The sequence below is a fragment of the Nuphar pumila genome, chromosome 13 (genome assembly GCF_984573655.1).
Source record: "Nuphar pumila chromosome 13, dmNupPumi1.hap1.1, whole genome shotgun sequence".
NCBI lineage: Eukaryota > Viridiplantae > Streptophyta > Magnoliopsida > Nymphaeales > Nymphaeaceae > Nuphar > Nuphar pumila.
Window position 1 is genome coordinate 48,890,410 of NC_143261.1, and position 24,766 is coordinate 48,915,175.

At 36.0% G+C, this 24,766-nt stretch overlaps 1 protein-coding gene across 1 annotated transcript in view; it reads right to left on the reverse strand.

Annotated features, from left to right (window-relative positions):
• LOC149818304 (translation elongation factor Ts (EF-Ts)) overlaps positions 1 to 24,766 on the reverse strand; it is a 49,708-nt gene that overhangs the window by 22,013 nt on the left and 2,929 nt on the right. The window contains exon 4 of the mRNA XM_089984397.1: positions 24,226 to 24,312. Within this exon, the coding sequence (XP_089840523.1) occupies positions 24,226 to 24,312 (87 nt within the window). The remainder of the gene's footprint in view (positions 1 to 24,225; positions 24,313 to 24,766) is intronic.

Here is a 24,766-nt window from a genome sequence, read left to right on the forward strand (position 1 = left end):
TATATATACATTCATCTTACTTCAAAAAAATTCATATACAGGCAAAATCAAATCAATTCTTCTATCATCAATGCTCATCAAGTTTCTTTCATTTACCCATTCAGGATAAGGGATAATCCTGAAAGCAGGCTACATACAGCTAACTATGATGGTCTATTCAAATCATGAATTAAGAATTTTTTTATCAAGAATCTTTATTTTCCAAATCCAACTTGCAAGTTGAAAGTCCTTGCGCTGGTAATTTCTCAAAAAAAATTGATCATAGATCGAGCCCATTTGCAAAACCCAGTCCTCGCGCCGGTTAATTTCTCAAAAAAGATCGATCATAGATCGAGCCCATTTGCAAAATCAAGTCCTCGTACTGATTTCTTTTCTTCAAAATTGCGGTTCTTGGGTTGAATTCCCTTTTGAACCAATTTCTTCCTCAAAAACATGATCTCTAAGTTGAATTTTGTCTGAACCCGGTCTTTCATTAAGATCCTAGTTCAATCGATCATTTTCAGATCTTCAAGTCAAACCAATTTTTGCGATCCAACCTTCGGGTTAAGATCTTGTCAAATATCAGTTCTCTTAAATCCAACTTTTAAATTGGTATGTTTTTCTTGGAAGTTCCTAGTTCTAACTCGGGCTTCCTAAAAGTTTTGAGTTTCGGCTCAGACTTTCTTTCAAAAATTCCAAATGTGACATTCATCAAAGGTTTCAACTTTCGTTGGTCAGTAAATCAAAGGTTTCAGCTTTCGCTGGTTAGTAAATCAAAGGTTCCAGCTTTCGCTGGTCAGTAAATCAAAGGTCCCAGCTCTCGCTGGTCATTCAGTCAAATGTTCTAGCTTTCGTTGGTCATTAAATCAAAGGTTCCAGCTTTCGCTGGTCAGTAAATCAAAGGTTTCAGTTCTCGCTGGTTAGTAAATCAAAGGTTCCAGCTCTCGCTGGTCATTCAATCAAAGGTTTCAGCTTTCGTTGGTCAGTAAATCAAAGATCTCAACTTTCGTTGGTCATTAAATCAAAGGTCCCAGCTTTCACTGGTCAGTAAATCAAAGGTTTTAGCTTTCGCTGGTCAGTAAATCAAAGGTCCCAGCTTTCGCTGGTCAATAAATCAAAGGTTTCATCTTTCGTTGGTCAGCAAATCAAAGGTTCCAGCTTTCGTTGGTCAGTAAATCAAAGGTCCCAGCTTTCGCCGGTCAATAAATCAAAAGTCTCAGCTTTCGCTGGTCAATAAATCAAAGGTCCCAGCTTTTGCTGGTCATTCAATCAAAAGATTTCAGTTTTCGCGCTGGTCAGTAAATCAAAGGTCCCAGCTCTCGCTAGACGTTAAGTCAAAGGTCTCAGCTTTCGTTGGCCAGTAAATCAAAGATCTCATCTCTCGCTGGTCATTCAATCAAAAGGTTCTAGTTTTCGCGCTGGTCAGTAAATCAAATGTCCCAGCTCTCGCTGGTCATTAAGTCAAAGGTTTCAGCTTTCGCTGGTCAGTAAATCAAAGGTCACAGCTCTTGCTGGTCATTCAATCAAAAGTTTTAACTCTCATTGGTCATTAAGTCAAAGGTCCCAGCTTACGCTGGTCAGTAAATCAAAGGTCCCAACTCTCGCTGGTCATTCAATCAAAAGTTTCAGCTCTCATTGGTCAGTAAGTCAAAGTTCTAATTCTCGCTAGTCAGTAAGTCAAAGGTCCTAGCTTTCGCTGGTCAGCAATTCAAAGGTCCCAGCTTGCAATGGTTATTAAATCAAAGGTTCCAGCTATCGCTGGTCAGTAAATCAAAAGTTCCAACTCTCGCTGGTCAGTCTTTCAAAATCCAGTTTTCACTGGTCGGGATTTCTAAAATCTAATTTTCACATTATTCCTTCCAAAATTTCAGCCCAAGGTCCCATCAAAATTGATGTTAAGTAATTGTTTCACAGAGGATTCTCGAACATTTTGCTAATTTGCTAAAAACATTTTGTTGATTCCAATATTTTATTGCACAAAAGGATCACCTCAAAATTATCTCCAGTATTCTTTCCTAAAAGGTGAAGATTACTACGAAAAAGAATAAAATTCAAATCTTTTTTCTGTTGATCAACCAAAAGGATGTAAGAAATATCCTTGGTATGATTAGCAAAGAAATATTTAATGATGTTGAAAAGCCAAGAGCGAAATGATATTGATCATAGCTATGGTGCATTTTAAAAGTCGATTCTTCTGGCAAGAAAGCAGTGAACATATTTTGAGCAATAAAGAATCCACTCAAAGTTCTTAATAAAACAAGTATAATTAATTATCTACAAAAGGGATCTCTCAACTATGGTCAAGTTGAAGACTGATATGTGAGTTAGACCCCCAGGATAAAGAAGATTCGGATCACTTCCGAGTTGAAGGAATGTGTGTCGTATCCTCCTAGGGAAAGTTCAGATCATCGTCAAGTTGAAGGCCGATATGATGAACCTCCCGACCAACCCTAAAAGATATTTGATTCGTACCATCAAAAGATTTCAATCGAGAGAGACACCTTTACCAATTTATGGGGACAAGGAAGACCCTGATCATCTCCAAGTTGGAGTATGAAGTGTTCTTATAGGGAAAATTAGAACATCTCCGAGTTGAAGGTTGATGTGATGAAATTCTCGCCAAACTCCAATGAAAGATTTCAATTTTTATGTCTCAAAAGGTGCAAAGAGTATATTTCAAGTATCAAACTGCCAAAATTGCAAAGAATCATCTTTTCTCATGCAAAATTTTTTTATCAATATCTTTTCACTACTTGCTTTTATGAAATTAAGAATATTTCTTCTCTCTTCAGATCAAGGAAATTGATAGCTCCCTTGAAGAAAAATCAAGGGCATTAAAATTTGAATTTGACTCTTAAATCCATGGAGTTAATCTCGTTGGAGGAAATACTCTAGGTAAAAGAGGGCATATATTTTGCACATACGTGTACGTTTTCAAGCATTTGAATCAACTACAATTTCATCTTATTGGCAAAATTTTCTGGCTATCCAAACATGAAATAAATACTCAATGTTTATTTTGATGCAACCTGCCATTGTTTACCTCTTCAAAAGGAGTTGCCTCATTCATCTTTCAAGTCTGCTCTGGCAACATCATTTCTTTCTTCCCGTTCAGGTAAGGGTTAAAAACCTAAACCTCATTCTGACGAGGTATATTTTTTTCTTCCCCTTCAGGTTAAGGGTTAAACCTGAACCTCATTTTTCGAGGTATTTCTTCCCATTCAGGTAAGGGATAAACCTGAACCTCATTTTTCGAGATATTTCTCATTCAGGTAAGGGTTAAACCTGAGCCTCATTCTGATGAGGTATTTTCATTTTCCATTTTTCATTCAGGTAGGGGTTAAACCTGAACTTCGTGTTGAGATATTTTTGCCCCATCCAGGTCAAGGGCTAAACCTGAATCTTTTCAAGAAGCTTGTTTTGTCTCAGCCATGAGACTTCATCAAAATCTCCCTTTGTCACAATTTTGGGATCTTCATCCAAAAGTCCCATCACAATTTCCTCATTTCCTTTTATCCAATTATTCCATTCTCGAGGATTTCGGCTTTTTCCAAGCCGTTCAGGGTAAGGTGCTAAACCTGAGAATCATTTTCACAATCAATTCTTCCACACTCAGTTCAGATTGTCTAACTGAAGCATTTTTGTTTTAAAATTTGATGTGTTTTCTTTGCTATAAAGCTCAGCTTTCAACCAGCTTAGCAGCAAAGAGGGGCATCTGTGAACACACCAAATTTTTCAAAGTTTCCCTTTTTGCCCCTAGGATCCACCTTCTGAGTCAGTCAAAAGAGTGATTGGGTCAATTTTTAAGCATTTATCGGATTCACTTTCTGGTTGAAGGTCTGAAGCCCAATCTCATTTTCTATATTTGACCTAATCTCAGATCCAGATCAGATATCCAAATCCAATTCTGAGCCCGATTCAACTATTTTCAATTCAAAATCTAAAATCCAAAATCAATTCTCTGTATGGCTCAGATATTTTGTCCAGATCCAATCTCCATTTGGATCCACTCTTTTCATTTTTCTTCAGTTCAAGATCCAAACTCGATATTTACTCAAAAATCTTGGATCCAGATCTATTTTGAAAATCCAATTTTTAAAACTAACTGTTATTTCAAAAACTCTCCTTTTGTAAGATCCTCAAAAATTTGAATTCAATATTTTCTTAAATTTTTCAAAAAAAAAAGCTCATCTAGATCCCATCTCTTAAGTCCCTCGTATTTTCTTTGTATTTTAGGTTTTCCCTTCAAGGATATCATAAAGGGGGCGAAATTTCAAAATAAGTAAAATTTAGGGTTTTTTAGAATCTTTGTAAATAAAACCCTCTCTTTGAAATTTTTCAAAACCTCGAGGGATTGTTTTTGAAAATTTTGTAATGGCCTCCTCCGTTATAAACCAGCGCAGGGGAAGGCATGGAGGATCGATCGAGCTCTTGAGAGGATCATCTGGAAGGAGGAGGAGAGAACGAGTTTCTCTATCTCCCCTCTTCCGATTCCCCCTTGTCTTCCTCTTTTCCCTCTTTCTTCTTCCCCTTCTTTTTTTTTCATCCCATCTCTTTCTTTCTTCTTGATCGAAGGCGTCGGATTTGCTCATTAACGGAAGACATTAGGAAACCAGTCTGCGCTCTTCCAATTCATCCCTGCTGATCAGGTAAGATGACGTCCCTCTATCTGATTTGTTCTTTACATTAGAATAGTCGATCTGAATCATCTATTTTCTCTTCTTTCTGATTTAATCATTTGTTAAGATTATGTAGATTTGCTTATTTCATCAATCAATTTCTTCATCGCATTTTCTTGTTCAATTTATGCATCTGTATATTTTGCTTTCGAGTTGATTTTGTCTCCTTTTCATTTGTTTCATCTACACACGCTTGCATCTGTCTCTTTATATTTTCAACGGTATCGATCAATTCTATTTCATCGCTCCATCTGCATTTTGATCATCTGTAGCATCGCTTTACATCACCTTCTCAAATCGTTCGTGTTGCATAATGCATTGGCTGTGATCAGAAATTCCGGCCAGAACCATCGGAATCCTGTATGATCTGCGAACGCTTCATGATCTTAACCGTGAAGTCCTCTGTAGATTGGATTTCACGATAAGATTTGTGAATCGGTTCTGGAAGGACGATCTGATTGACCTGTCTGTCGAGACTCATTTGTTTTCTGATCATTCCAATCGCCGTTTGTTTGCCTCCTGCTTTGTCGGAATCATCCAGCAGTAGAAGCGAATTCACCAGCGTTTTCTCATTTGCACGATAAATCAACGCTTGTTCGCTTTTCTCCTGCGAGTTGAGTTTACTGCAGGAGGAGATCGATCACTAGACCTCTACAAGCTGAGCGCATTATCAGATTCATTCAATTGAATTCATTGCAAGCCGATTTCATCAATCTGTCACTGTGTATTTCATTGATATGCTGTTGTGTATTTCGTTAATATGTTGCTGCGTATTTCATCAATCTGTCGCTGCGTATTTCATTGATATGCTGCTGTGTATTTCATTAAAATGTTGCTGCGTATTTCATCAATATGTCGCTATGTATTTCATTAATATGTTGTGCATTCCATTAATCTGTTGCGCATCTGAGTAGCAGAGATCATTTGTATATTAAATCTATATTCTGCATCATCGCGTATCATATAACATCCCCTGCATTCACTGCACTTAAGCTTACAGCAGCCTGGCTTGATTCCATCCTTCATCAACATTCCATCGATTCTTCTGCATCTAATCCATTACATCACCTGTATCTCACAGCACCCCACTCTCACAGCATTTCACCTGCTGCACCTACATCAGCATTCCATCGATTCAGCTGCATCTAATTCACTGCACCTCTATGTGCCATTTGCATCTCATCGGTCTAGCATCTGCATTCAATGCATTTCAACATTGCATCAGCACATGGTCAGATCCGATCTAGCATCGGATCTGATCTCTAGTAGCACAGTCACCCTGCTCATACCTGTGGTTGAAGGCGTGAGCATCAGACCTGACCTGCTGAGAAATTATGCAATGAACACATTGCAAACCTGATATCTGGTTTCATTCTGGCATCAGATCGGGTTTGTTGGGAAAAGCCTCGATCGACACCTGTCGGTCATCTACAGTGTATCATCAACTCGGCATACCCTGATCATTGCTTGCGTTTCCTGATTTTCTTTTAAGTCCTCACTTGCACAGTTGCCATCAACTTGTATTTTAAGAGTTGCTATAATGTCAGAGAAATTAGAATCAGTTGTGCGAGCTCGAGCAAGGAGTACTTTTTCAGGTAGGCTATTAAAGAAACAACTTAGCTGCTGTGAAGAAAATGGCGTGAGAGTCTCGGATGAAGCAAGTGTTCCTGAAATTTCCTGTGAGTTGTTCTTCATTAGTCACCTAAATCGAGGAACTTGAGGGTGGTAGCAGTGTGATATCGAGATTGTATCAGGAACTCTTTAATCATTTGGGGTCTGCCTTAAATGATAATGTTGTTAATTACATGAAATCCATGTGTTCTTTGAGGGATGCTTAAAGGATTGCCAAGCTGATACAGAACCAAATCCATTTGAGCAGTGCTCATCAGTTCTCTATTATTATTAGGAGTGTGAATTTGCATATTAATTCCTATATGCTGAGGCTGTTTAATATTGGGAAAACCCATCAGATCGTTTTGGCTTATCAAAGTGCATTGATGATTTTTTTTTATTTAATCAGTCATCCTTGCTACTTTTACCCATGTACTATCTGCATCGTGTTCAGCCTCCATCTTTTGTAGGGCATTGGGTTCAGTTTTTTTTGCAACATGATCTTTTTGTCATTGCCAAAATATAAATGGTTTAGATTTTCATATGGTTGTGCGTGTGTTGTGAAGCCAAGAATACTTGTACACTGCTATTCTCGTGATGATGTCCAACAGGGAGATTGTTGGTCCTCAGACATTGTGGAAGTTGAGATGAACAGGGTTGGGGAACTGAACATAATATCATCATGTTTATCCCCGTAGGCTGTTGGAGATCAACAGGAAAATGTAGATAATCTTTTCATGTGCAACAAGCCATTCTCCTGAACTCCCTGTTTTTCATGTTTCTGTTACAGCATGCATTCACAATATTGAAATAGTTGCATTTCACTGTTACTTGTGCATATATTTTACTGTATTATCTCATATCTGCAGTTCATCAAATAATATTTGTAATAGTTTAGTGCACAACAATTATGTGTGATCAGCTTATGCACAGCACCAAAGTCCAATCTGTAATTTCAATATATTACATTACAGCCACCTATGTTCATATATGTATATCGGTTTGTACTCATGCATTTTAATTTGCATTGTCCAACCAGTCCACTCGTGTATTAGCAATCTCATCCCATATGCATATAACTACTTCATTCATCATCTGTTTTAAGTCAAAATTAACTAGGCATTAGGGCCCATTTCATTACAGTTCCTGTAGCTGATGGCAATATAGACAGTTAGTGTTGTGCAATATATGTATCTCCGTTTTTCATCTTCAGCATATCGCCTAATTTTTTATATAATATACCTGTTTTTTTTTTCTCACAGCATGTCAGCCGATTCTTATAGTATGTCACTGCATTTCATTGCAAGCATATCAGCTGATTACTTACAATATGTTGTCTGGTTTCTTACCAGCATTTCACTTAATTTCTCACAAGCACATCATTGGCATATCATTAGCTATGTTGGTTCGCCTGTTATCAATTAGCATAATATTAGTGTGTCATTAGTTAGTTCACATTAGTTGGTTAATTAACTATGCACACACATTAGTTGAGTTTACAAGCATATTATTCACAGTAAGTACTTCAATTAGCTCTAGTCTGTAAGTCCCTGCATAATATCACCTGATTTTACACTTCATTCATTATCTGATATTTGGTTAGCATTCATATCATTTCATTAAGTCTATTCTACTGCATTTCCCCTGCATGCTAGTCTGCATGTTCGCAGCATATCCGCCACACTGCATCTTCATCCAGCATTTCAGTTTCAGCATAGTGTAAGCATGTCAATTGTAACATGTGCATTTTTCATTGTGCATGCATATAAGCATTTCTGCCTTAGCCTACCATGTGTATATTTACAGTTATACATATCATATGCATTTCTCACTTTAGCAGCATATGCATCTTCACTTTAGTATATGCATTTTTTCATTAGCATAGGCATTACACTTAGGCAAATGCATATGCATTTCTTCATTAGCATAAGCATTGCACTTAGGCAAATACACATGCATTTCTTCATAAGCATAGGCATTGCACTTAGGCAAATGCATATGCATCTCATTCATGCATAGGTATTGCATCTTCACATATGCATATGCATTTTTATAAAAACATAGGCATAATCATATGTGTGTTAGCTTTAACATAGCATTTTCAATTTCTTTCTATATTTTGCATTTTTATTGCCTTGTGCTATCTCATATTTGCAGGGAAGCCTGGAAGACCCTGATTTCTTTTCCTAGATTAGGGAATTTCAATATTTAGTTTCAATTTAAGATTATAATAATTTCATATTAATGAGAAATTCTACTTTTCTGTTTAGATTAGAATGTATGAGCATATAGTTGCACTGTAAATTTTCATAATTTCTTGTGGCATTTCATTTTATTTTATACTTCAAAGAGCACTATGGTATAACACGAATGACACGTGCACTATTCCAATAAGAGGTAAATAACCCTAAATAAATGGTTTGCATTTATGGCTATAGTCAAAATGCGAACAATACTTAGAATTTTTAGCTTTTATAGAATAAAATTTAACCTCCACTTTAGGTCCCTTTTGAAAATCAACAAATTTTTTCTAAAATAAATTTTCTTTTCTTCCTCAATCAGAATTTAAGATACAAATTAATTTGAGATATATTTGTGGCCATATTCATGAATATATTAAAAATTAATTTTGTTTTAAATCCTATAAAGGCACAAAAAATTTATTTTATTCTTTATTAGAATTCAAATAAAGATCATATTAGAATATATTTGTGACCATAGTCATGAATGTATTACAATTTAATCTTATTTTAATTCCATTAAAGAATAAAATTTGCTTTTTAATTCCAAATTCAAATAAAACCTTTCATATAGAATTACATCATTATTTTCCAATCTTTTTCAAGTTATTATTTTCAAAATTCCAAGTGATTTTGAAATAAATTTTCAAAACACAGTTTTCATTTCTAAATTCAAAGTCAGCTTTTTTACAAATTCAGATTTGTCTTTTTATTCTGAATTCCACTTAGTTTTAAATCTATTTTCAAATTCTAATTTTTTTTCTTATTTCTGAACTTCACATTTTTGAATTTCACACTTTAAACTTTGAATTTCACTTCAAATTCAAATGTTAAGTTCAAAATCTTTACTTCTCAAAATTCTAAAATTTCGAATTCTATTTTCATTTTCAAATTCAAACTTAAAATTATGAAGTTTATTTCAATTCTCAATCAAATTTTGGAATTCACTTTGAAATTCAAATTCAATTTTCAAATTCAATTTTAAAATTCAATTCTGATTTCAAATATCAAATCAAATTTCAAAATTATTTCGAAATCTTAATTTCAAAATCCTGAATTTCAATTTCAAATCCCAATTTCAATCCAATTTCAATTTCAAATTCCAAGTCCGATTTCAAATTCTAATTTCAATATCGAAATCCAATTTCAGAGTTTACTTTTAATTTCCAAAATTTCAAATTCTAAATTCATTTTTAAATTCCAATTTTAGTTTCAAATTCTAAATTTCAAATTCTAAATTTCAATTTCCAAATTCACCCAATTTCAAAGTTAAATTTCAATTTCGAAATCTAAACTCAGATTTCAATTTTCAAAACTTCGAATTCAAAGTTCAAATCTCAATTTCAAGATCAATTCTAATTTTTCAAATTCAACTTTTATTTCAATTTCCATTTTCATAGTCAAATTTCATTCTTCATTTCCGAAATAATCTCAATTCAAATAATTTTCTAAGTGATTTCAAAAACATTTTAAGCAGAATTTCAAAGTATATTTTCAATCCAGTTTCGAAATTCACTTGGAATTCTACCTATTTTCTAAATAGTTTCAAAATAAAATTCAAAAGCATGCATCCTATTTCAAACCATCATTTTCAAAATTTCATAACACAAGCATAATTCAATATGCATTTAGGATTCTGAAATGATTTTTTAGTCAAATTTTGGCAAAGCAAAAGGCATTGATTTGATCCTTGGCTTGATTACCCCTGGTAAAGGCGCCAGGAATGGTCGGACCTCGTACCGATGAGCGAGTCACTATTCCCCATCTTTTTCAAAAATGGAGGCGAGTTAATTTTCATTTTCAAAAATAAAGGGAAATGTTTGAAATGCGAAAGGATCCCGCTCAAAGGAAAAATTTTGCATGGATAACAATATGTTAAATACGGATCTAAACCTTAGCATTTGGATCTAATTGGTTTGAATTAATTCATGGATTTAGACTCTTAATTTAAGAGTTTGGGTTGGATTTAATTAATGTTAATTGGATCCAATCCCATTTGGATTGGACCCTAGGTGAAACGCCCCCTAGGTGGGCCCCAATTGGACCCATTTGCCTATATGGCAATATAATTAAGTTAATTAAATAGAACTCTAAGAGGGTGGGATGTCCCCACCTCTCTCATAAATTGATAATAATCAAATCCATATGGACTCCTAACGAGATAGGAGTCCCAATCAATTGAAATTGGGAAAAAACAAAACCGAAGTGGGCTCTCTCCCTCTATCCACACGATTTTGGGGGATAGAGAGAGATCCAACTTAAGTAGGATTAGGGGGAGGAGAGGGCCTATATATAGACCCCTTCACACACCCCTGTCATCTCTCTCTTTATTCTCTCTCCTCTCTCTCAAACCCCTTTTACACTTGTTTTTTTTTAGGTTTTTGTGCCTTTCTTCTCCCTCTTCACTCACACCTCTAGGGAGGACACCAAATTGTGTGAAGGTTGTTGCCATTAGAGCTACAACATGAAGGTGGTGGAGGTGAAGTCATTCTACGCCTATCGATTCGGGTGTTTTTGACGATTTCAGGTTGGATTTCATTAACTTGGGTGTGTGCATAGCACCAAGGGCGCATATGCATGCCGGATTAAATTCCAGATTTGTATTTTTAGATGATGTCAGTTCTAAATATGTGTTTGGGCTGATATTCCATGATTTCGGAGGGCTATGGGTCTCCGAATAGGTTTGTATGCCCCTAAGAAGGACACCAAATCATTTTCTGGGAAAACCCTTAAATCATGTTCGTTCCTCGTAAAAATCATGTTCGATATTTTTAAATCATGATGGATGTGTATTTGAGGTGATCAATATGTGTAAACCCTATTGAAAATTAATATTTGAGTTTAAAATCAAAATAAAATCTGAAAAAGAATGAAAGAATCTGAATAGTGAAAATCGTTTTTGGGGATTCGGGGTTTCTTTTTGGGAAAAACGGGTTTCAAGGATTTATTGATGTTATGTTTCATATTATGATTCATGTACTATATGATCTGAACCATATTCATTGTAGTTGCATGATTTACGTGAGGCTGAAATTAAATATCATAAATAAATTCATGTAGGTCGTACCGATTATGATTTATGGGAGTCTTTTTTTAGAAAAATATAATTTATATGATTTTATTTGTGACTTGTGTTTGATTAATTTATGATGAGCCTATGATTTGTTCATTATGTTAGATTTGATATACATAAACATTATTCGTGTTCAATTCATAATTAAATTCTATTTTTCCAATACATATTTCAGTGTGCGAGGGCTTGTTTTGAATAAAATTGTTTCTTGTGTGTTCTGGATTCGATTTCATGCATTGAATTATTTTATATGCAACATGAAATTATGTTAATGCATGTTTAACTTGATATTGATCGTATTATGATGAATCGAATAATGAAAATCATGTTTATGTAGTTTATTTTGTGAAAAATACAAATTATACATGATTTTCAGCGTAAATAGCATGTTGTCATATTTTCACGGGCATAGATACTTTTCAAGAACTTTATTGTACGCTCAAACAATTTAGCCAAAAATTCTCAAATTTTAGAGGGACGCTCCCGACACATATGAAGGTGTTTCTCTCAAGTACATTAGTATAATTAAAGATATGCATGAAGGAGTAGTAACCAATGTCCGCACTTGTGGAGGGGTGACAACCAGTTTTCCTATAACGGTTGGGTTACATCAAGGATCTGCTTTAAGCCCCTTCCTATTTGCTATAGTGATGGATGAGCTTACGAGATCAATTCAAGAAAATGTGCTGTGGTGTATGTTGTTTGCTGATGATATTGTTTTGATTGATGAGTCTAGAGTCGGGGTTAATGCTAAGTTAGAATTATGAACACAGACATTGAAAGCAAGAGGTTTTAAGTTGAGTAAGAGTAAGACAAAATATATGGAATGTCGGTTTAGTAAGCAACGAAGTAATGACGGGAGTGTAGTGAAGCTTGGTGAGCAAGAAATACCGGTGAATGATTGTTTCAAATATTTGGGATCTATCATTCAAAAGTCTAGAGAAATTGATGGAGATGTAAATCATAGGATAAAGGTTGGGTGGATGAAATGGAAAAGTGCAACTGGAGTGTTGTGCGATCGTAGAATGCCATTGCGGTTGAAGGGAAAGTTTTATAGGATGACTATTAGGACCGCTTTACTATATGGTACGAAATGTTGGGCTGCCAAGAGACATCATATTCAAAAAATGAGTGTAGCTGAGATGCGTATGCTGAGATGGATGTATGGAAATACAATAAAAGATAAGATTCGGAACGAGGAGATACGTAAGAAGGTAGGCGTTGCACCGATTGAAAATAAGATGAGAGAGAATCGTTTACGATGGTTTGGACATATTCGGCGAAGGCCTAATGATGCTCCAGTTAGAAGGATGGAGAAATGGGAAAATATATTAGTTAAAAGAGGTCGGAGTAGGCCTAGGAAGACATGGATGGAGATGATAGGAAAGGATATGAATGCTTTGAACTTCACCGAGGACATGGCATTGGATAGAAATGATTGGAGGAGAAGGATTCATGTGGAAGACCCAGAATGATTTTCTTTTTTGGTTCATATCGTCAAGGTTTTAAAACCCGTGACTTGGAACTCGACTCGTTCTTTATTGACTCGTGACTCGGCGGGTCAACTCGGTGACTTGGACCGGGTTTTGTTAACTTTTGATTTTAAAACAAAGACAATATATAAATTGCCATTTAAACATATAAAGGTTTGTAGAATGACTTAATTACTAGTTTAATTGATTAATAAGTAAAATAACATCAAGTAAAACTGCTCTTAATTCAAATCTCACATTTACTAAAGAAACTACACAAGCAGGAGCAAGTCTTTCAAGACAATATATAAAGAATGACTTAATTACTAGCTTCAAGAACTTTAATAGCCATGGTCGATCATGGTTTACATCCTGAATATATGGACATAGCTGTTGTGTTGCAGGGCCTCAGAAAATCCTTGCAAAATTTTAGGAACATTGAACTTTATCTTGATATTTGTAAGTGTGTTTCTGATGTAGAGTTGATTGGACCATGCCTTATATATCTGCACATAAATGCATATAAGCTTTGGATAATGAGAATGCTGTGATGTATATATATTATAATGATAAATGTGGGCATTTTATGCTGTTGGTTTTGAACAGGTTGGCTGCCAACTATTGTGTAGGTCTCAGAGATGGCTGCATGAGGGATCAGTTATGTTAGCTGGATTAGTGGATTCACTCTATGTTCATTGAGGGGTACTGGGTTTGATACCTTACCTGGAGCTACCAAAAGGAATGAATGATGGACATGTGAAATTTGATTGACTTTTACTAATTTTGTGATTTTATATTAAGTTGGTAAGCCTATTGTTAATATGTTATTTGTTCTTTGAAAAATGAATACTTACATATGAAAAAACTGCCCATAGCCTTTGAAAAATGAAAAAAGAAAAAAGTGCCCAAAACTCGCCCGAGTCAACCCGAGTCAGCCCGAGTCAACCCGAGTCAACCCGAGTCAGACCGAGTCAAGGCCGAGTCAGCCCGAGACAGGCCGAGTCAAGGCCGAGTTTTCGCAGAATGAGTTTAGCTTGCCGAGTTGACTCGTTGGAGGGCCGAGCCGAGTCAGCCGAGTCACCGAGTTGACTCGGCGAGTTTTAAAACCATGCATATTGTTGACCCCAATTGTTTTGGGATGAAGGCGTAGTTGTTGTTGTTGTTGCTCCCGACACATAGAGGAAGTTCTAAAAAAAATTTGACACCGTTCGAGTTCGGATAAGGAAATATGGCCTCTGGAAGTCGAGACATAATTTTTATCCTAACAAAAAAATTGTAGACGTCGGTCTTTTGGATTTTATTTCTTTTAATCTGTTTCATGGCTATGACTGAAAATTTTATGTGTTAGATTACATATTGAAGAACCTCTAATAAAAATTTGCTACACAGATTCATTACGGTCTGTGAATTAAAAATCATGAAATATGGTTCCAAAACCTGAAAATTTCTGCAGGACAACCTGTCCAAGAAACTAAACAGGCTGCGGTCTGTGAATTTTAATTCACAGTTGGTATGGAGTTTGGACCTGATCTTTGTGGGAGATTGTTTCAAACATATCCATCTAGCTACAATAATCTTTACAGATATTTTTTCCTTCTATAAAGTTGTTGGATTGATGTTTTTTGGAGGAACTGAGCCGAACAAGTCTGTTTGACAAACAGAAAACCAGTTTCGATAAATTATTTATTTCTCCCATATCCGGACTCCAATTGAGGCAAGGTTTTGTTAAATTATATACCTAATCATTCAATGTAATATATATATTTTATATATATAAGGTAATACATATACATATATTAATATATATGTATATGTATCTACTTATTATATATATAAAATATATATTTCTGTTTTGTTTAGCCGTAGGGGTAGTTTAGTCTTTTCCTCCATTTTACGCACATTCAATTTATGAATGTGATTGTAATTTATTTTCATTTTCTTTTTCTTTTATTTTTTATTTTCTTTTATGTAAAGTACCAAAAGGTACCTTGGGGGGGCCACTAACATAACCCTCTCCAACGGTCACATTTGTGACCGTTGGAGGGGCTCCAACGTCTATGAGTGGAGCCCCTCCAAGGCCCCTCTTGTGTTGTTATAAATAGGGGTTTCACCCCTTTGTATTTTTCATGGCTTTGAGTCAAAGCCCAAGTTCTCAATAAATCGATTCCATTGTTTTTATGCCTTTGTGCATTTGTGAGTTATTTGTGGGTTGTGCTTTTTGTGCACAAGTGTTCTAAAAGTGTTCTTATTGTGCTTTCGTGGTGGGTTTAATATCAAGAATATTAAGGTCTTGATATTAGTATCTTATTGGAGATACTTTCACATGGTATCAGAGCCTCGTTCGAAGAAAGAGGATCGTGCATCTCGTCTCTTGTGAAGCACCTCGAAAAACGTGCCCTCAAGCTAGTGAAGTTTTTGAGTGAAGCATTTACTTCGGGCAATATTTTAGAAGCAACTTTTGTCAAGAAAAGGTTGAAAATAAGGTACGCATTATTTTTCATCTTCTCTTCTCTCTAATGGGTGAAAAAGACTCCCATTTCTCCCTTGGGTTTAAACTTAGTGGTTCGAACTACCATGTTTGGACCGGCAATATGAAAGCCCATATCAAAGGGAAAGGCCTTTGGGGTTACGTTCAAAGCTCCATATTGGAACCCGAACCCAAGCTTTCTATTATAGAGAAAGGGGAAATTAAGATTCTTGAAGGAGAAGATAGACAAAAGGCCTTAGAAGAATATTCCAAAAGGCATGATGAGTGGGAAATGAAGAACTTCAAAATATTGTCTTGGATTTTTTCATCCGTAGAAACCAAGATCAATGCCAACATCATTAAGTTTAAAAGGGCCTCCGAAGCTTGGTTGTACCTTGAAAAAATGTATACTTCAAGGGACTTGTCTCACAAATACTATCTTCAAAAGAAAGCCTTGACTCTTCAACAAAATGATTTATCTATTCGGGAATATTTTGCCGAATTGTCATCTATTTGGGACGAGCTTGCCATGATCGAACCAAAATGGAGCGGAGAAGCTATTGAATTAAGGCACAAACAACTAGAGGAAGATCGATTTTTCAACTTCCTAAATGGTCTTAGACCCGAATTTGAGCAAATTCGGTCCTCTCTTCTATCGGCTTTCACCTCCCCATCTATTGAAGATGTCATCACCAAGCTAAGTGGTGAGGAAACACGTATGGGGATTAGTAAAAATAACCCAAGCATCCTTGCTACACCTTCTCAAAGTGACTATAAAGTGGTTAATGCCGTGTCAAGACCCGGAAATAATTTGAAGACCTACAAACCGCCCCATTTCAAAAATCAAGGGCAAAATGGTCGATATGGCAAGAGAGATTATAGCAAATTAACTTGCCATTTTTGTAAAGAACTGGGACATATCAAACCCAATTGTCCCAAATGGAAGAAATTTCTTATCCCAATCGGAGGAACGGCCTTCAACTTCAAATGAACCTCTTTCGCTTCATCAAATTATGGATGCTCTTCAACCTCTTCTCAAAGGAGGCATTTCTGGAGTCGCTATGTCATCATCTTCCTCTCTTGGTAAGACATCTTGGTTACTTGATTCCGGTGCTTCATTTCATATGACTCCAAGCCATTGTTTTCTTTCTGATTATTCTAAAAATTGTCTTCCATCTTTTGTCTCAACGACGGATGGAACCCCTCTTGAAATTAAAGGAATGGGCAATTTTGAAAAACAAGACTTCTTTATCCCAAAAATTTGTCTTATACCAAAACTAAACTTAAATTTACTTTCCGTTTCTCAACTCTCGGACTGTGGTTGTGATATAAAATTCTCTTCTAATAAATGTTGGATACAGGATCGCCAGTCCGGGAAATTGATTGGGGAAGGCTCTAGGAGAGGAGACCTATGTTGATTTTCTTAAAATTCCCAAGAATCAATTTTGTAATGTTGCTCAAAACAAAGATATTCATGTATGGCATAAGAGATTGGGTCATCCCAACATTGTTAAAATCTCTTATTTGCCTTTTATTAAGCATCTTTGTAATGAAAATTTTGTTTGTAATGAATGTATTCTTGGAAAAATGAGAAGTCTTCCTTTTCCTCAAAGATCCATGTTTACAACAAAACCTTTTGAAATTGTTCACTCCGATGTATGGGGTCCGGCTCCGGTGATATCCAAGGGAGGTTTCTCTTACTATGTTATCTTTGTGGACGATTTCACTAGGTTTAGTTGGATATATTTTCTTAAACATAAACATGAAGTTTTTTCAACATTTAAAACATTTCATATGATGGTTTTAAATCAATTCAATGGAAATTTAAAAATTTTTAGAACCGATTCGGGTGGTGAATACCTTTCCAATGAATTCAAAAGCTATCTTGAAAACTATGGAATTCTTCATCAAAAGTCTTGTCCCAAAACCCCCCAACAAAATGGGTTGGCTGAACGAAAACATAGGCATATTATTGAAACCACACGAACTTTGCTCATTTCCCAAAATATTCCGAAAAAACTTTGGGCGGAGGCCGCTCTTACTTCTGTCTATCTCATAAATAGACTTCCATCTAAAATCTTGAACAAGGTTTCCCCATTTGAAAAATTATATGAAAAAGAACCTGATTATAGCAGGTTAAGGGTTTTTGGATGTAAATGTTTTGTTCTTACTGATAAAAATGACAAACTCTCTCATAAGGCCATTCCTTGTGCCTTTCTTGGTTATTCTGAAACTCATAAAGGTTTTCGCTGTTATGATGTTAAGAGTGATAAACTATATGTTTCCAGAAATGTAAGCTTCTTGGAAAATGTTAGTGGTTTCAAAAAACTTGAAACCAATGACGAGAATATTGACTATTCTTTTCTGTTTGATTTATTAACTGAAGATGATGATACTAGTGATGATGAAACTAATCAAAATGATGAAACTCATTCTGATCAACACATCAATGAAGAACCACATAGAGATCCTATAACTTACTCTCATAGAGATAGGAGTACTTTTAGAAGTGCCCTCGAAAGATATGATAGTGAGTCTACCCCTCCAAATGAAGGAAATCTTCGTAGGACCGAAAGATCAAGAAGACCTCCTTCTAGGTTCATCTCATATGAGTCTTTTTCACCAAAATATAGAGTCTGTCTAAGCGCCATTCACTCATACATGGAACCTAGGGATTTTGAGGAAGCACGAAAATGCCCAGAATGGATAGTTGCTATGAATAATGAACTTGAAGCCCTAAAGAAAGCAAAGACCTGGGAGTTTCAAGACCTTCCTAAAGACAAGAAAGCAATAGGGTGTAGATGGGTATTTAAAGTCAAAACTAAGAGTGATGGGTCTCTTGAGAGATATAAAGCCCGCTTAGTTGCAAAAGGATATGGTCAAAAATATGGGATTGATTATGAGGAGACTTTTGCCCCCGTTGCGCGAATGGTCATCGTCCGATGTCTTATAACTGTTGCTTGAATCAATAAATGGAACATCTATCAGATGGATGTTAAGAATGCATTTTTAAACAGAGATTTAAACGAAGAAGTATATATGGATGCTCCTCCTGGAATGGAATATCCTAAAGGAAAAGTGTTTCGTCTTTGGAAAGCACTTTATGGTTTAAAACAAGCTCCCAAGGCTTGGTATGATAGGTTTAACTCCATAATGTTAGAAAATGATTTCTCATCCTGCTTTACTGATACTGCTTTGTTTGTTAGAAAATCTAATGCAGGGATTGTCATTCTACTACTTTATGTGGATGACATGCTTATAACTGGGAGCGACTCTAAAGGGATTAAAAGCATAAAATTCATTTTAAAGGATAAGTTTGAAATGTCTGACTTAGGCTTCTTAACTTATTTTTTGGGTATTGAGGTAGCTTACTCTCATAGAGGATATTTTCTATCTCAAACTAAGCTTGCATCTGAGATTATTGACAGGTCAGGTATTACAGATGATAAAGTTTGTGAAACTCCGGCTATAGTAGGAGCTAAAATGAAGATTGATGATGGTGTTCTCCTCTCCGATCCTACTCCCTACAGGCAACTAGTAGGATCGTTGATGTACCTAAGCATCACCAGACCAGATATCTCACATGCGGTGCATACGGCAAGTCAATTTCAGCATGCACCAACTTCTGTTCACATGGGTGCTATCTTACGTGTCGTAAGATATCTAAAGCACACTATTAATAAGGGAGTTTTTCTGTCTTCTTCTTCTGAGTTAAGATTAATTGCTTATACTGACTCTGATTGGGGAGGTGACCCAAATAACCGTCACTCCACCACTGGTTTTTGTGTATTCTTAGGTGACTCATTAATCTCATGGAGATGTAAGAAGCAGCAAAAGGTTTCTCTATCATCAACTGAAGCAGAATATCGTGTCATGGCAACTACTACCATGAAAATTGTTTGGATTCATCAGTTGTTGGAAGACATGGGGATCACTATTGAAGGGCCTACTAAGCTTTGCTGTGACAACAAAAGTGCGATTTATATTGCTAAGAATCACACTTTTCATGAGCGGACCAAACACATAGAGATGGATTGTCACTACGTTCGGGAAGCGTACCTCAAAGGAATCATTGACCTTCCATATGTCACGTCTGAATATCAATTGGCGGACTTCTTCACTAAAGCCTTGTGTGCTCTGCGTTTCAACTTTCTTCTTAGCAAACTCTCGGTCATCCTGCCCTAGGTTTGAGGGGGGTGTTAAATTATATACCTAATCATTCAATGTAATATATATATTTTATATATATAAGGTAATACATATACATATATTAATATATATGTATATGTATCTACTTATTATATATATAAAATATATATTTCTGTTTTGTTTAGCCGTAGGGGTAGTTTAGTCTTTTCCTCCATTTTACGCACATTCAATTTATGAATGTGATTGTAATTTATTTTCATTTTCTTTTTCTTTTATTTTTTATTTTCTTTTATGTAAAGTACCAAAAGGTACCTTGGGGGGGCCACTAACATAGACGTTGGGCCCTCTCCAACGGTCACATTTGTGACCGTTGGAGGGGCTCCAACGTCTATGAGTGGAGCCCCTCCAAGGCCCCTCTTGTGTTATTATAAATAGGGGTTTCACCCCTTTGTATTTTTCATGGCTTTGAGTCAAAGCCCAAGTTCTCAATAAATCGATTCCATTGTTTTTATGCCTTTGTGCATTTGTGAGTTATTTGTGGGTTATGCTTTTTGTGCACAAGTGTTCTAAAGTGTTCTTATTGTGCTTTCGTGGTGGGTTTAATATCAAGAATATTAAGGTCTTGATATTAGTATCTTATTGGAGATACTTTCACAGGTTTGTGGCTATGTTTAGCTACCAGAACCATGCATCTACTGTAAAATTTTCAAATTTTTACTCATTGTAATCTGACCGTGACAGAATTTGTACTGACTGACAAAATTCAGTTCCTACAATTTCGAGTTAGAACTCTTGTGATAAATGTGTCCTGGTTCCGAAAGAGGACCAGTTGGACATGTTCAGGTTCCAGAACTGAACCAGATGAACACACTAATGGTTAGAGACCAGTGTGTACTTCCAATGTTGTTTATGATATGCAATGTGATGATTATGCCTATGTTGAATGATAATTGTATAATTAAATGAATGCATGATATGATTACATGTTTAAATGAGTATGATATGCAATGTATGTTATGACATGATTTATGAGCATGCATCATGATGATTAATTTATTGTTACATGATATGATACATGAATTGCATTATGCATGATTGAATGCTCACGAGTGAGCTTACGATTCAAGGAACTGATCGGTGCTTGAAAGCACGAATTGATGTGTTGCATATGCTCATATGGATGTGTTGTAAGGCATGTAATTATGATATATGGTGACTTGTGTACACGACTGTAGGGATGGGGTTAAATGATATTCTTGTGTTGTAAGGCGTGTGTGTGACATGCAAGCACATTGCACTGCTCAGTTGTGAGCAAGGGGTTGTGAGAATCCATGGGGTTTGATTATGCACCAATTTGTGAAAATATCGTTGACCTATGGCCTTAATAAAAATAACTCTACACTTGACGATTTCTGGTGCCTTGAAAGGGTACTGGAATTCGCGGGATCCAGCATCCAAGTCTACCTTGAAGAGGGTAGAAGATCCTGGGACATTGTTGTTGTTTTGTGGGCGAAAGGTTTCACTTGGTCCCCAGTCACAGGAGTTAGAGGGGCGGACTACCAATTTGTCCTATGTCTTTGTCTCTACAGAGTTATAGGATCGATCCTGTTTGTGTTGAGCCTCTGGAGATTTTCTCTCGGCAGTTGATCATTCCCCTTTGGATTGCCAATTTCAGTTAGTCATTCGGGTTATTAAAATACAGAGCATAATAAACATCTGAATGGTCTCAGATAAAGTGATAACGTGATCCTACAAGTACCCGCAGGGGTGTAAGCAAAAAAATAATTAATTAGCTTATTAGGATCACTTTACATTTATGTAGTTATGTTTATTTTATTGTTTGTGTTGAAAGCATGTTTGCGATGACATGATATTTAATGGTGACATGTTATGAATAATGTGTTTCTTGAAATTAACTGTTGTTGAGATTCAGTTGAATGCCTGCTATTATGTGTTGTGTGTTGTTATTGATACATGTTTATGTATGCTTAGTGTTGTGTATGCATGCAATGTTAATGTGTGTCTCACTAAGACTTGGTTGGGAGTCTGACACCTTATTTTTATAATGTACAGATAATGAATAAGCTGATAAGCAGGTGCGAGATGCTGCAGGGGCGCCATGTGAACGATTTGTTTATTTTATTTAGATCCTGTGGATTATATTTACTCTGATAATTGTTTATTTAAATTAGAAAATTGATATGAACCATTTGATTTTGGAAGATATGGATTAGTTTAGTTCATGGTTTGCTAAAATTGTTTTAAATACTTGTAACTTCCCAGAATGTTTAACCGTTTTCAAAATAATGTTTTCATTGTGAATTTTAAAATATGAGATTTCGAAAAAAAAGGTTTTAGCAGTTGGATGACTTTTCTCGGATTCTGTTCTAGGGAGCTAGTAAATGCCAATGCTTGCACACGCTGACTCCTTAGAGCCCAATTTGGTGAAGTCAATGTCATAGATGAGACCTCGTATTTAAAAAAAACCTACATATTTTTTTGTTAAAATTATGGAGCATTACAATTAAGATTTCACTTAATCCCATTCAACATGGTAGAACAAAGCATATCAAAATATATAAGCATTTTATTTAAAGCAAGATAGAGAATAGAGAGATTGAAGCTAAGTTTATTGGGACAGAAGAGCATGTGGCTAATCTATTTACGAAAGGTTTGGGTAAACAAAGGTTTTGGTTTTCAAAGAGCAAGTTATCCATGGTTTTGACCATGTAAAACTCGAGGGAGGTTGTTAAGACGTGATTTGGTTTGGATCCACGATCTGAATCCAGATCTGATCTAGATCCATATTTGGATCCCGAACTGGGGTGCATTACACTTGGTCCCACCTTCCATGTTGTTGTATTTTATGTTTCTAAGTTTACCCCTTATCATGTATAGAATGTATTTAAAGTATGGGGTATTATTGTAAATGGTCATGTATTTATTAATAGTAAGTTGTCAATATAATAGAAAGGAACCCATACGTCTGTGTTGTTGAAGTTTTTGGGGTTTTGCAGCATCCTCTTCTTCCTCTCATTTTCTTTCTCTCCTCAAGGTAAACCCGGCTTGCATATAACTGTTTGAAACTTTCAAGGGAGTGGTACCTCATAATGATAGGTAAATAGGGACATATATTATAAATTCAGGTCAACCCAATGTTGTCATGGTAAGGCTTGATGATGATGACGAAACGCGTTTGATAAAATAATTAGAACTGTGCAGGACATCCAAAATATTGTGTTCTATAAAGAGCTTGTATCCATATATGTGAGTCCATTCAATTATGGCCCTAACTCCATGAGGTAACACTTGATACAACTTATTTGTGGAGGAAATAAGCTTGTCTTTTGATTGTCTCAAAAGGTTACTTAGTGTGGGATCTTCCAGTTTGCCAAGTTATCAAATTATAGCCTATGGTCTAGACTCAGTGCTACTCAAGTGATAATTAGCTGGCTGTCAATGGTAACCCACTGCCAGAGGGTATTCCAGCAACCAGCAATCATCCCCGCCTCTTCTTCTTCTTGCCCCTCATTCTCTTCTTCTTGCAATTTTGACAGTTTGTCAGTGTGTGTGTGTGCATGTGTGTACCACTGAGCAACTGAAGAACAACAGGAGAGCAGTGTGGTACAATGATGAGCCAGAGAGGGATTGGGCAGTCCAAGTTGGGTGCACATGGATGTACACTCATGCAGGCATGTGTCTGTGTGTGTGTACTGTATATATATATAGCACTGTCACTGATATCAGTGATATTTTGAAAATATCGCGAGAAATACTGATATTAAAGGGAATATCTCACAATATTTTCAAAATATCGCCAGGAGACAAAATATTGTGGTATTATTGTGATAATATCACGATATTTTCGGGAAAAGCTCTTTTATAAATTATAAGTTTGCATTTCCTATTTTTTTGTTTCTTTTATATTTTTAAAACCTTTAAAACTTGTTTCTTTATATTTTTTGAAGAAAAATAATGCAAAACATATTTTCTTATCTATTTTGTTATTATTTATGATTTTTTAAATTTTTTTAACTCCCGAGATTTGTCTGAGTTTTTTCAGCTTCTGAAAATATCTCTGAGAAATAACCTCGCCAAGATAATGCCTTGAAAGATATAGGTGATTATGATATATAGGAGGTGATGACTTCATGCCCCATATTCTCTTCCTACCAGCAGCAAAAAACATTTTAAAAAAAAAGAGAGTGAACTGATCTAGGCTGAGGGCACCCCAAGCTTGATGCCATATTCAAGCTCGGCCAAGCTCAAGCCTGGCACAACTTCTACCGTGCCAAGTGGTAAGAGACTAGGCTTAGCTTTGGATCATCTTGTGTATAGCCCTAGCTCGCTTATTGGTTATGCTCGATTCAAATATATGAATCCAATGAATGAGAAGATGGAAGGAACATAAAGTGTAATGCCATACACAAATTTCGTATTTCTGAAGATATAGTTGCAATTGTTTGACCTAATTAATCTATCTAGTTAATTATAATCTTCAAATAAAAGAAAATATCAGGTAATAGATCTTCACAATCTTCAAAAGTAAAATTACCTGAAAGTGGTCTAGACTAACAGGAAGAGAAGAGGGATGCAGAGAAGAACCTTCAACTGATAAAGCTTTCTTTGCCAGAGCTAGGGCCTGCAAGCACGACCATTAACAAGAAATATGAACTGAAAAGATGCATGCATGAAAAAGAAAAAGATGAGCAGCATATCAAATTTCAGATATTACGAATGAAGAGATTGGCACCATGGAGAAGCAAGACTCACAAATGTGGCATCTCTTTAAACACATAATATACTTTACACAATGTCCAAATTTATGTCACATGGGTGCAGGTGCAGGTGCGGGTGAGGGTGCAGGAGCGGGGGTGCGGCACTTTCAAAAAATTTGGGTGCAGGAGTGCAGGGTATATATATATATATATATATAAAGTCCAAAAGTTGGACATAAATGACCCTGGGTGCGGTCAATGCACCCAGGGTGAGGTTGACCACACAGGGTGCCGCACCCGCATCGCGTCAACGCGGATGCAGCACCCAGTTGGCCGAGTCCCTGTGACATAGGTCCAAATAGTACACAGATGGATGAG